Source organism: Coenobita brevimanus, chromosome 35 (assembly GCF_032717465.1).
Source record: "Coenobita brevimanus isolate Jiangsu-jjx chromosome 35, ASM3271746v2, whole genome shotgun sequence".
Lineage (NCBI taxonomy): Eukaryota > Metazoa > Arthropoda > Malacostraca > Decapoda > Coenobitidae > Coenobita > Coenobita brevimanus.
The window spans coordinates 1,525,170-1,537,667 of record NC_136988.1 but is presented as its reverse complement, the minus strand read 5'-3'; the positions used below and the strand labels follow the sequence as shown (position 1 = coordinate 1,537,667).

Here is a 12,498-nt window from a genome sequence, read left to right as displayed (position 1 = left end):
TTCACACAGGATCAATGTGATGGTATGAGTGAAAATAGCAACCGTATATCAAGAAAATGTGCTAAATTGTTAAGGTCGTACAGGAGAATGAACACATGGTAGAAGATTGTAAAACTGGAATGACCTCTACTGTTAACACACAAACAAATTTTACATCTCTGTTTACATCCAACGGGTGGCTGAGGGTTACTGCTCATGTAATGCCATGCAGGGATGTGTGAGGCTGGTCACTCTCATCTTAAATGTCAGGACCAACTTGCCTGGCCCTGGGCTCCTATGCTCCTCATGGGGAAACACAGGATTAGATGATGATGATATGATGTACTAATACTGCACATGTACATCTTGCAACTCTGTACTGATATTGCACATGAAGTACAGTATAAAGTTTGCATCTCTGATACAGTTTGATCATTTGAGCCTTGTGTGTAAGTGTTGGAAATGAAGAACTTGTGGTATGTGTTGGAAATGAAGACCTCTGTGGATAAGTGTTGGAAACGAAGAACTCGTGGTAAGTGTTGGAAATGAAGGTCTCTGTGGATAAGTGTTGGAAATGAAGTGCTTTGCAGGTAAGTGAAATGCTATGCCAGGAAGAGAAGGGAAATTATCAGCCTGTAGTGCGTGGGTCTATGCTTGGATGAGCCTGGGCACCTACCAGCATCTCGAGCCCTTCCCACCACAGAGTCCAGGTCCCTTGTGAACTTCTTGTTGGTTAAGTTGGCGCCGATGTCAACGATGATGTAGTTTTCCGAGCTGAGTAGAGACCCCATGGCCTCCTCCACATCCCCCACCCCACTCTCTGGCTTGGTCTCACTCATGGCCATAACTCCAATGCCCGGCTGAGGACAGAATTAGAAATCATTACCAGCATTGTAAACGTATGGAATTTATCACTCATGGCCGTATCTTTAATGCCCGGATGAGGACAGAATTAGAAACTGTTATCAGCATTGTAAACAGATGGAACTTTATCGTTCATGGCCATAACTCCAATGCCCAGCTGAGGACAGAATTAGAAATCTATCTATCTATCTATCTATTGCCAGACGCCTCAATCCCGTTTGGGGTGGCCACAAACAAATCGCCTCCAAGTCGCCCTGTCCCCCGCCATTTCACTACCCTGCTCCCAACTCACACCCCCCTCTCTCATATACCTCTCCACCCCATCCCTCCATCTCATCCTCGGTCTCCCCCTCCCTCTTCCACCCTCCACCTCACTCACATACACTCTCTTCGTCAGTCTTTCACCCTCCATCCTCTCCACATGGCCAAACCACCTCAGTGTGTTCCTCACAACGCTTCCTATCACATCCACATCAACACCACAACGCTCCTTTATATCCTCATTCGTCAGCCTGTCTCTCCACGTGACTCCACAAGCTCCTCTTAAATAACTCATTTCCACTGCTCTCACTCTTGACTTGTGTCCTTCCAACAACGTCCAAGCTTCACTTCCGTACGTTAGAGTTGGTATCACAATACTGTCATGTAGTAACTTTTTTACTTCCATGCTCACTTCCCTGTTTCTTATCACTGCTTTCAAGGAACCAGCAACCTTTCTTCCCTGCTGTACCCTTTCAAGCACTTCACCCTCCAAACCTCCATCCTTACTCATCACACTACCCAAATACTTAAACGTACTCACATTTTCCAATTCCTCACCATCCAACCTCGCTATACATTCACTGACTTCACCTCTCTCAAAGACCATCACTTTACTCTTCCCTACATTCACCTTTAGGTTCCGTTTCTTACACACTCTCTCAAACTCATCCACCAAGCCTTGCAGCTCCCCTTCATCTTCACTCAACAACACAGTATCATCTGCAAACAACAGTACAGGGAGTTTCCAAACACTATCCTCTCTCACCAGGGCCACTCCAACATCCACTACCCTACCTTGTACCTCTTTTATTACCCCATCCATGTACAGATTGAACAACCATGGAGACATGACACATCCCTGTTTCAAACCAACTTTCAAAGAGAAAAATTCACTTAGTTCACCATCCACACGCACTGCAGCCTTAGCACCATCATACATACTCTTCACAGCATTCAACAACTTCCCATCTACTCCATATATTCTTAACACTTTCCACAATCCTTGTCTATCCACCCTGTCATATGCTTTCTCCAAATCCATGAAAGCCGCATACAACTTCTTTCCCTTCTCTAGAAACTTTTCCACTAAAGATCTAAGAATGAATATCTGATCTACACAACCTCTTCCCTTCCTAAAGCCTCCCTGTTCTTCTCCAACTAATTTCTCTGTTCTTTCTCTAACTCTGTCTATAAGTATCCTACCATACACTTTTCCTATTATACTAAGAAGACAAATGCCCCTATGATTACCACACACTTCTTTTTCCCCTTTTCCTTTGTACAAGGGAATAATTATACCTGACTTCCAATCCTCCGGGACTCTACCTTCCTCCCAGGCCAATCTGCACATCTTCCACATCCATTCTACTACTATCTCTCCCCCATGCTTCAGCATCTCACCACACACTCCATCAATTCCTGGGGCTTTCCCCGATTTAACTTTCTTCATTGCTTCCACAACCTCTATCCTACTGATTTCTACCTGTCTTCTCACCTCCCTCCTTCTCCCAGCCATTCCCCAGCCACTTATACTCGCATTACTTCCATCCTCTACGTTCAACAATTCCTTAAAGTGTTCTCTCCATCTGCTCACTTTTTCTCCCTTCTCCACTAGTAATCTACCATGTTTATCTTTCACTCCCCTGCTAACTTCACTTCCACCCTGTCTTACTCTTTTCACTTCTCTCCAGAACATTTTCTTACAGTCCCTCCACTTTACACTCAAATTCCTTCCAAATTCCTCATCACTCATGGCCATAACTTTAATGCCCAGATGAGGACAGAATTAGAAATTGTTATCAGCATTGTAAACAGATGGAATTTTATCACTCATGGCCATAACTCCAACGCCCAGCAGAGGACAAAATAATTATATACCGGTATCTGTCTTGGTTTTGTCTCACAGGGCATGGGAGGATGGAAAGTGTAAGAAGCAGTGAAGTTCATGGGCATTATAGGATGGAAGAAAAAGATACCGGTATGGGATGACATAGGAGTTGATGATGGATGTATGGAGGAAAACATATGGGAGTGAGGTGTGGAACTGCTGAGTGGATAAAGAGGAATACATTAAGATGGTGTGATATGTGCAGAGAATGTACAGTATATAGAATGGGTGCCATGGAAAACGGGTGAAAGTGATGGAGGGCAGTGTTGGTAGAGATATATAATAAAACATCAAATCTGAAAATGTGCTCAGAAGATATTTTTATAATCTCATGAAGGGGTTTGGCGTGAGAGAGAGAGAGAGAGAGAGGGAGAGAGAGAGAGCAAAACAAGGCAGTCCTGACATGGAGATGATGACAGAGAGTGGGATGTGAGTTGGAGGGAAGGCAGCAATATGGCAGTGGACCAGGTGATGGAGGCAATTTGTGTGTGGCCACCGCTTACATGATTAAAGTGTCTCACAACAGACTGAGTTAGATAACTGATAATTCTTTACCAAAAAGGCAGGGCGATTCCAACTACAACAAACTCACAATCTCAAAGAAAGTAATTTGGGTACATATTCAACACAGATACTTAAATGTGTAATTCTGACTGCAATGAAGTGACTCGAAAAACACAAAATACTGTAATCCCATTTTGGGGAATTTAAAGAAATGGCCAGGTCACCCAAGGCAATGTGCTGACTAATAATCTCTCCAACTGGCAGCCCTGTTTACCAACCACTGCTCTGACTGGATGCGTCAGTGTATCAAACAGACTCAAATGTATGCATGGAAAGAAAACACTAGTAAGCATTTAACCAAACCTAACCTAACCTAATCCAACCTTTAACAGCCAGCTTTCAAATTTAATAGTGTGCGTTAAAAAAGTCATAAACGGCCAGCTACTGGTAGACATCAGCGGCATATTTATACATTCTAGGTCCTCCTTTACAGCTTCCAGAGGTATGTTTATAAAAATGCCAAGTAGCTATGGTAAGCCAGGGAAAATAACAAGTAACCTGTGAAAGACTCATTTCAACAGATAATATGGAAAGGACATGCCTGTTTGGTAAATAATTAAAATTAAATTTTTTATACAGGTACCAGTATGGCTCCATTGATTCTGGAAACAGGCATCTCAGCAAGAAATTCAAGTCAATATTTACTTTCCCGGTTCCTTTCTTTCAGTGGTTTTCTCAGTTCCACCAGCTTGTCTTATCCCGTGTGGGGTAATATAATGCTCCAGGCTGTGGCCAAACCAAAAGGATAAAAACTTGTTCAGATGGCACTACTTAGCCTTGTGCAGCAAATGGCATCCATCCCTTGCCAAAACAACAGGTAACCATTATGTACCTTATGCACAGACAAATGAGGTTTGTTTAATATCTAAAAACGCATTTCCGACCACAAATTACATCACATCAACCCATGCAGGACAAAAATAATTTAGTGAAAAGGAGAAAACAACACGAGTCCACAAAGTTAATACTGACCACAACGGGGATAAAATTATATTAATCACAAAAAATGCATAAAAAACGCTCGCTTATTTCCACAACAAAACTCATATTTATCCGACAAAAAATTTAAGTTAAAGTTACAAGAAAAAATGAGTCATCTAATGGAGTTAACAGGTCTAGCGAGATCAACATTATACAGGTGAAATATGAGAAGAATATCATTAAACTATTAGCTCTTTAAGATGCATATACACACAAACACTCTTTTACCTTAATTAATCGAGAGCAAAGACGTATAAGGAGTTACAAAGCTGCAGACGACACGGAAACAGCTCAAGTTCTCATGGTTTTCCGGGGTGGAGTTGGGTATAATATTTTAAATGATGGCTTTCTGATAATCTTGGAAGTATAACTGAACACAAGGCAACCTAGACCAGGGCACACAGCAACAGAAACCAGACTTCGAAACCGAAAAGCGGAATATCACGGCCAATTTCTCTGACGTTTCTTCACCGTAGTTATACATACTTGAGTCACCGCGCCCCTGGTCTTCCCTGCAACAAAAGAGCATTGCTAATAATAATTATATGGTGTTATATACTAATTTATGGGCTTGGATACTCGAATTTCTGTACCCAAACTCTTTATATAATTTTCATGGCGCCGTGAAGGTCTAAGGAAACAAGGCAAAACAAAAGTATGGTAAAAATAAAATTGCGAGAATGAGGCACGTAAGTGATGATGTCACGCGAGGTTTTGTGTGCTCCTAAGACAGAAAAAATAACTCATATTTTACTTGATTACAGAGAATTCATTAATCCTCCCATATTATAACCAATGCTCGACATAGATCAGAGTATATTTTGAGAGGGGTCATTACTTTGAACACAGGAAACTCAGCAAGAGGGGGCGTGGGTGCCTGTATAAGCCTGCATAAACCCACACGACAGCGTGCATAGGCCTACACCAGTTACGTACATGAACTTACACGGTCACCACACTTACACACCGCCGGTACACAGTAGGCTATACCTCACTCAACTCACTGCCTTGAAGTTCGGCCTTCATCCCCCCCGTCCCTCCCCTGTGCCACTCACCCACTTACAGCTCCTTTAATGGTTATCAGTAAGACCTCTTTGTCAAATGCAGATGTGTCAAGGTAACAACACTTCCACAGAGGGGCAGGCTAAACAGTGAATGAAGTCTTCAATAAAAGGTATTTTAATGTTTCCTCCATCCGGATCCAATATCTTGATATAGACAGTACAAATTGATATCAGTCTGGTCAAGGTCTAGTGTGGTTTGTTTTTCGGGCGAGTCGTATGGATACAGCACTAATGGTAGCCATCCATACCTCCACCTGCCTATCCTACTCAGAGACACGAGTGTGCCAGCAAGACTGACGTGGCCATCACCTTTACCAGATACGGCACCAACACGAAATACATATATAACTCACAAACGGTCCATTATACATCTCACCATCACCACAATACAGCCCACCACACCACAACACACATTTCATACGCCTCAGCATCACATCTTCATAACCACAACTGAAGATCTCTGGCAGCACTCTACAGTTTGCTGAAGAATCTGAAGAGACACTGGGGCTGAGTTTATGTCCTGACGAGCCCAGGGTTGCATCTACAGTACTACTATTATCTCAGTACGTTGATTCTGGCTGATTCATAGCGATTCTCTCTCTCTCTCTCTCTCTCTCTCTCTCTCTCTCTCTCTCTCTCTCTCTCTCTCTAACATATATTAGAAGATGAACGGGGGAAGGACACACACACACACACACACACACACAGACACACACACACCGCTCGCTGGTGCAGTGGTAACGTTCTCGCTTGCCAACTGGTGGGCGGGAGTTCGCGCCTCGCTCAGGTTGCGAAAAGTTTCACTGACGAAGTGGGTGGTTACTGTCCCCCTGGAGCAAGGGGACGGGTGTGTGCGTGTGTGAAGGTCACAGCCTTGCCCTTGGATCGGACTATATGAGCTCTCAGCTCCCTTCCGGGAGGGTAAAAAGCTGACGATCACGACCATCAAGTGATCCTGACCGACCCGGTGAATTATACACACACACACACACACACACACACATGGTACGGTAAAAATGGTTTAAGACACGGAACAGTACGAACTTGACTCATTCCTGGAAAGATACACACACACACACACACACACACTGCACCAGACTACACGCTACCATGGTGCAGTGGCGGATTTAGGGAAGGGGGGGGGACACTGCAGCCACGGCCCCCCCTAGGAGGTGTGTTGGCGCCCCTTTGTAATTCCTTCCAAGTGTTTGCCGCGCCGCTTGTTCCTTTCACCTCGTAGGGCCATAGGCAAGAAGATGCGTTGACTGCCTCACCCTCACCCAGACCTATAGATGCCGCACACGAAGTATATTTTAGTACATGTGTGTGTGTGTGTGTGTGTGTGTGTGTGTGTGTGGAAATGGGGACGTCAGTAGCTGTGTCTGGCCTAACCCTCCAAAAGTTACTCGTAAGAAATTATATATATACGTAATTAGTTGTGAAAATTTTGATAAGTTGGCTACTAGAGGGGGCCCCTTTCTTGCTTGTCCCTCCACCCATAAAATAGCCGTCTATGGCATCCCTTTCTTGCTTGGTCCCCCCCAGAATAGCCGCCTAGATCCGCCTATGCTTCGGCCTTCGCTACTGCTATACGTACACCCAATCAAAACAGAATCGGCCCCATTATAGCACATGTCACTCTGAAACATGGACGAAGCATTGTGGTATATGGGGCATCCTCTAATTACAAGTGCAAATATTATCGTTTGGTAATTATCAAAACTCAAAAATGCAAAAAGAATCACATACTGGGTGGTATATGTTTTAATTCAGCACATCTATAGATTCAAGTGTGTCCGCGGAAGCAGCTCGCCTTCACAACCATCGCACCCTAAGGAGCCGATACTTTTTTGTGCGGCTGTACAGTGAGCAACAGTAGTCGTGTCGCGGTTTTGTCCGAAGATTAAATGTAACTCGTGAAACATTATGAACCGCCCGTATGACAGACGGCGGAATGTACCAGACGCTTAGCCCGTTAGCTTATGTTTTCACCAAATTTCACGACACGATTATTGCTGCTTACTGTACATAGACGCGGGGATTCAGGTCAGCTGGGGGGGGGGCGGCAATCAGGTCGCTGAAGGTGGTTTGGTTTCCCACTGGACGCAGGATCTTAGCCCAGGTGCGGCAGGGAACAGTTGAAAGTACTTAAATTTCGCAGACTTCCTTGATTTACCATAAGACCCACAGAATGTCATCAAAACACCCCCTCTAACACCACACCTGTATGAGACAGCGACGGCATGTGTTCAGTATGGACGGTGGGTGTTGGCAGCGACATGGAGACACAGGAAGATGGGTAGTTCAGTATATAGGAGGACTGCTGGACGTCAGGGAACGGGCTGTTAAAACCTGTGCTCAGAGTCAGGCACATTAAAAAGTAAATAAAATAAATAAAAATAACGCAGGTCCTTTTCTGATGCAGACTCTCCCTGGTTTGTCTGGACGAGCAGACCCATCAAGCAAAGGCAAGCAACCGCCCCTGCAGAGAAGTCCCGTGCAGTGAATCGATGCTCCCTTGCGGTAGACAACGCCTTGTAAATGTAAGGGGCGGGGAAGAGTGTGGAGGTTTGGCTTTCCGGATGGACGCCGCATTTGCGTCTCTCCACCCAGTTAATAGGGGCACCATAGTAGCCTCCACATCATCTCGTTATCTGGTTATATGGTTACCACCCAGCACTGTAAATGGTTTTCTGGGTTACAGAAAACCATTGGGCTTGTCACTCAGTGTAGAGTCACCTGAAGTGGAAAGAAAGGGAATGAAAAGAAAGGAGGACAGACAGAACAAAAGGTAGTAAAGGTGAAGGAAGAAGCAGTCATCGAGTGAGTGGATGGTGATCGTTACTGTGATGTGGACTGAACCAGGGCTCTCTCTCTCACTCTCTCTCTATCGATCTATCTATCTCTGCATCTATCTGTCTATCTATCTATTTCTATCCATTTTTCTGCCCTCTCTCTCTCTCTCTCTCTCTCTCTCTCTCTCTCTCTCTGCATCTAACTGTTTATCTATCTATCTATCTATCTATCTATTTTTCTATCGTCTCTCTCTCTCTCTCTCTCTCTCTCTCTCTCTCTCTAGTTGTGGTAGTGGACCAGTTCCGTCACGTGAAACAGATCAACTATACTCTTTATACTCTAACTTGGCCCAGATTTTCGTCCTGTTCACGTAGCTCAGTGGCAAAAAATTAAATTGCTATGGTTTTTATATACTTTCCACGGCACTTCTTCGTGACTAGCATCCTATTTCAGTGTTAATCTGCTGCCACGACTCACAACTCAGCATGGGGATAAGGCAGTGTTAGGCCAGGTTAGAGGAAAAGGAACATTTTGAAGATTGCATGAAGAGGTACGCCTCAATATAATAATAATAATAATAATAATAATAATAATAATAGTAGTAGTAGTAGTAGTAGTAGTAATAATAATAATAATAGCAGTAGTAGTAGTAGTAGTAGTAATAATAATAATAATAATAATAATAATAGCAGTAGTAGTAGTAGTAGTAGTAGTAGTAGTAATAATAATAGCAGTAGTAGTAGTAGTAGTAGTAGTAGTAGTAGTAGTAATAATAATAATAATAATAATAAAAGAGAACAGGGCATTTTGAAGATTGCATGAAGAGATACTCCCCCAAATAATAATACTAATAATAATAATAATAATAGCAGCAGCAGCAGCAGCAGCAGCAGCAGCAGTAGTAGTAGTAGTAGTAGTAGTAGTAGAAGTGATAATAATAATAATAATAATAATAATAATAATAATAGTAATAATAATAATAATAATAATAATAATATGACAACAAAATCACGTCATTGACAACATTTACATTTTTGGAACCTAAACGAACCATTGCCTCTTTGATGTTAGGTTAAAAGATTCAGATTTCTTCGTGTTTATTTCCACACACATACATCAAGCAGCATAATACAGGGTGATACAGAGCCGCAGGTACAGTTGACACCAAAAATCGTATCTTAATCTCTAGTTTCTCTCTCCATGTCCTTCGAAAACTATACTCCTTTGACTTGGCCCAGATTCTCGTCCTATTGCAGCCCATCTAATGTTGATCAGCGGCAGAATAACACATTTCTACAGATCTACATTCTTTTCACAGCACTTCTTCATGACTAGCATCATAATCTAGTGCCAGTCTATTCTTTCAACGGAGCACTGAAGAAGAGAGGGCGATTTTAGACCAAGTTAGAGTAAAACGAGTATAGTGAGGGTACTGAAACGCAGGCGACATTGAAAACTCTCTCTCTCTCTCTTTCTCTCTCTCTCTCTTAAATCGAAAAGTGGAGTGCAAACCCCTAATTTTTGACCGTCATTTATGGAACACCCGTGGTTATTACGTAAAGTTAGCCTGCATCCTATAGTACCCAGTGCAGTCAGCAGCCATATGGGAAGGCCAGATACATTCCATCATTGTCAGGTAGCTTTAAAAATTGTCGTCTAAATTCTGGGGGTCTGCGTTCCACTTTTCGATTTTTGGGTTTAAGCCTGTGACCCTAATTTTCAAAGTTCATGAAAAAAAAGTAGGAAGCGACAGGACTTTTGATGTCGAAGGTGCCTTTTTTATTTTTTTTTATTTTTATTTTTTTTAGGGGCGTACTAGCTTGGCTTCTTCTTCTTCTTTTCATTATACCGGTTACCGATTTCTGTGCCTTGGGCGAAGGAGAGACTCAAGAAAACTGACAGCTTTGCAGGCCAGGTAGACGAGGAGGGCGATCAGGACTACAATTTCCGTGGACCAGTCACTTTCCTGTCTGTCCGTCTCCCGCGTCCTCCTGCCCTGATCCTCTCTCGCTTTCATCTTCTTCCTTTTCTTCCTCACTGCAGAGCGCCTTGGCCTCGTCTTTCCAGCGGCCTCAGCATTCCCTTCTCCAGCATCGTCGCTCAGCTGTCCACAGGGTTCCTCGTCCTCGTCCTCCTCCTGCCCCGTGTCCTCAGCCCTGTTTTCCTGATCGTCGTTGTCTTCGTTTTCCTGGTGGTGGTGGCAGTGAGGGGAGTGACCGTGACTTTCATAATTCATCACAAATTTGTCTTCAGTGTCTTGCGAGGTGGAGAAGTTGGTCTCTAAGCTGTTCCACGGTACCCTTGGGCAGCTTTCAGTCGAGCTACAGGCCCTCAGCTCCTGGATGCGACTGTTAAGGTTGCAACTCATTGGGGATAACTGTCTGTTGGGGATTTGAAGCTGCAGGACGCTGGAGAGGGACGAATCTTCCTCAGGAGGGACGAGTTGGTTCTTTGGGTCCTTCACTGCTCCTCCATTTTCTTGCTCGTTGCCTTCATTCAGCGTCATCAGTTCGAAGGAGGACACGTCATTTTGCCTGGAAAGTCTGCGCTTGGCTCTTATTTTGTCGATCAGAGGTTCATTGGGTTCCCGGGCATACAGAACTTCAACACTGGTCCTTCGAGGTCCTTTCTTTTTCAGGCGAGAGTTTGCGCTCAGCAGGGCCGAATAATAGCGAGAACCACCCAGTCCCTTTGGCGCGCTGGAGGCGTTTGAACCTGTAGCTGGTGATTTCTTACTGTCCTTGCTTCCTCGGTGGTTGGGCAGCTGCTGATCCCCTGCGTTCTTCAGCTGAGGCGTTTTTTCACTGGAGCCGGAGAGGGATGATTTTCCGCTTTTTGGCTCTGTTGCTGCTGCTACTACGATGCCTCTGAACTCGTGTAATTTATGCTTTGGTATGGTTTTACCGCATTTTTTACACTTTACTTCCTTTCTTTCACAGTTGCCAGCTTCACAGTCTGCGTTTGAATCCGTTGAGGTTGACCAAGCTTTAAAGTTGGATTTTGCGTCTTGTGAAATTCCGACATTTTGATGAATGTCCTGTGGGTCAGAGGGCGGAGGTTGAGTGATGGGGATGACGTCAACAACACAATTCTTCACTTCATCAGCACTGTCACTCAGGGTAGGGAGTGAACTGACCACGGCTGACACTTGAAAATATTGGTGGCTCTCGCTGGCAATGAAATTTGATGATGGGGCACTGTCCTGACCTCTGGCATGTTCCGACTGAAGGGAAACCGTTGGTTCTGGGTCATTCCGATTGGCATCCATCCCACGCTTGCCGTAAGCCCTATCCGTGACTGTGCAGCTGGGTGATGGAGTATTGTCCTGACCTCCAGCATGATCCGACTGAGGAGAAACTGTTGGTTCTGGATTACTCTGACTTCCATCCACCCAGTGTTTGCCAAAAGTCCCTTGAAGCATACCGGTGCCTGAGGATTCCTTGACGTTCCTCGTGTTCTCTGGTTGGGCAGCCTCTGACAGCGAGGCCAGGAACTCGAGACTCTCAGCTGATGGCGCGGCAGTGGCGGGAGAGAACAGAGGACCCGTGGGTTTAGCGCCAGCAGTGAGGCCATGTCGAGGAGGGCAAAGCAAGGGGGTTGTCTCCGTGGGTTCATCGTTTTTATTTACATCCTGCCATGAGGACGTGGGTGTACCGCTGGGGTTCGCCATGGTCTTTTCTCGTGATAATGTCTTCTGAGTCCTGGAAATATCTTAGTGGAGGTTTGACAAATGCTACATGCAGGGAGTCTGAAGATAATGGGAGGTTACAGTGGCAAGTTATATATTTTCAGAGCCATAGATATTCACCCAGCCATACTGTCACATAAACAGTTTCTGAGCTTCGTCTTTAGCGAGGGAAACAAACCACAATAGAAAAAGAATCAGTTTCGCATCGTTATGAAAAATTGTCTCTAAATTCTCGTTTCCCCTCCATATTTCGCAGGTGTTGTCTGTTTTGTTTCGTCACACAGTTTCTCATTTCCAGAGCTGCAGTTTTTTCCCCGTACATATGCTTGGTTTCACATCGTTATTCATATTTCTTAATTGCTTTTTTTTTTTCATCAAATTCCGTACATGCCACTGCTGCACATGGTTAAGCA

General features: G+C 44.2%; 1 protein-coding gene across 3 annotated transcripts in view; it reads right to left on the bottom strand.

Moving 5' to 3' along the window:
- LOC145396243 (3'-5' ssDNA/RNA exonuclease TatD) overlaps nucleotides 1–5,005 on the bottom strand; it is a 28,685-nt gene extending 23,680 nt beyond the window's left edge. For all 3 annotated transcript variants that reach the window (XR_013896744.1, XM_080269679.1, XM_080269678.1), the window contains exons 1-2: nucleotides 4,766–5,005; nucleotides 656–839 (exon numbers count right to left, since the gene is read on the bottom strand). Coding sequence is in view for 2 of the 3 variants with exons in the window: in XM_080269679.1 (XP_080125805.1) it covers nucleotides 656–824 (169 nt within the window). In the remaining variant the exon portion in view is untranslated. The remainder of the gene's footprint in view (nucleotides 1–655; nucleotides 840–4,765) is intronic.
- Between the last annotated feature and the right edge of the window lie 7,493 nt (nucleotides 5,006–12,498).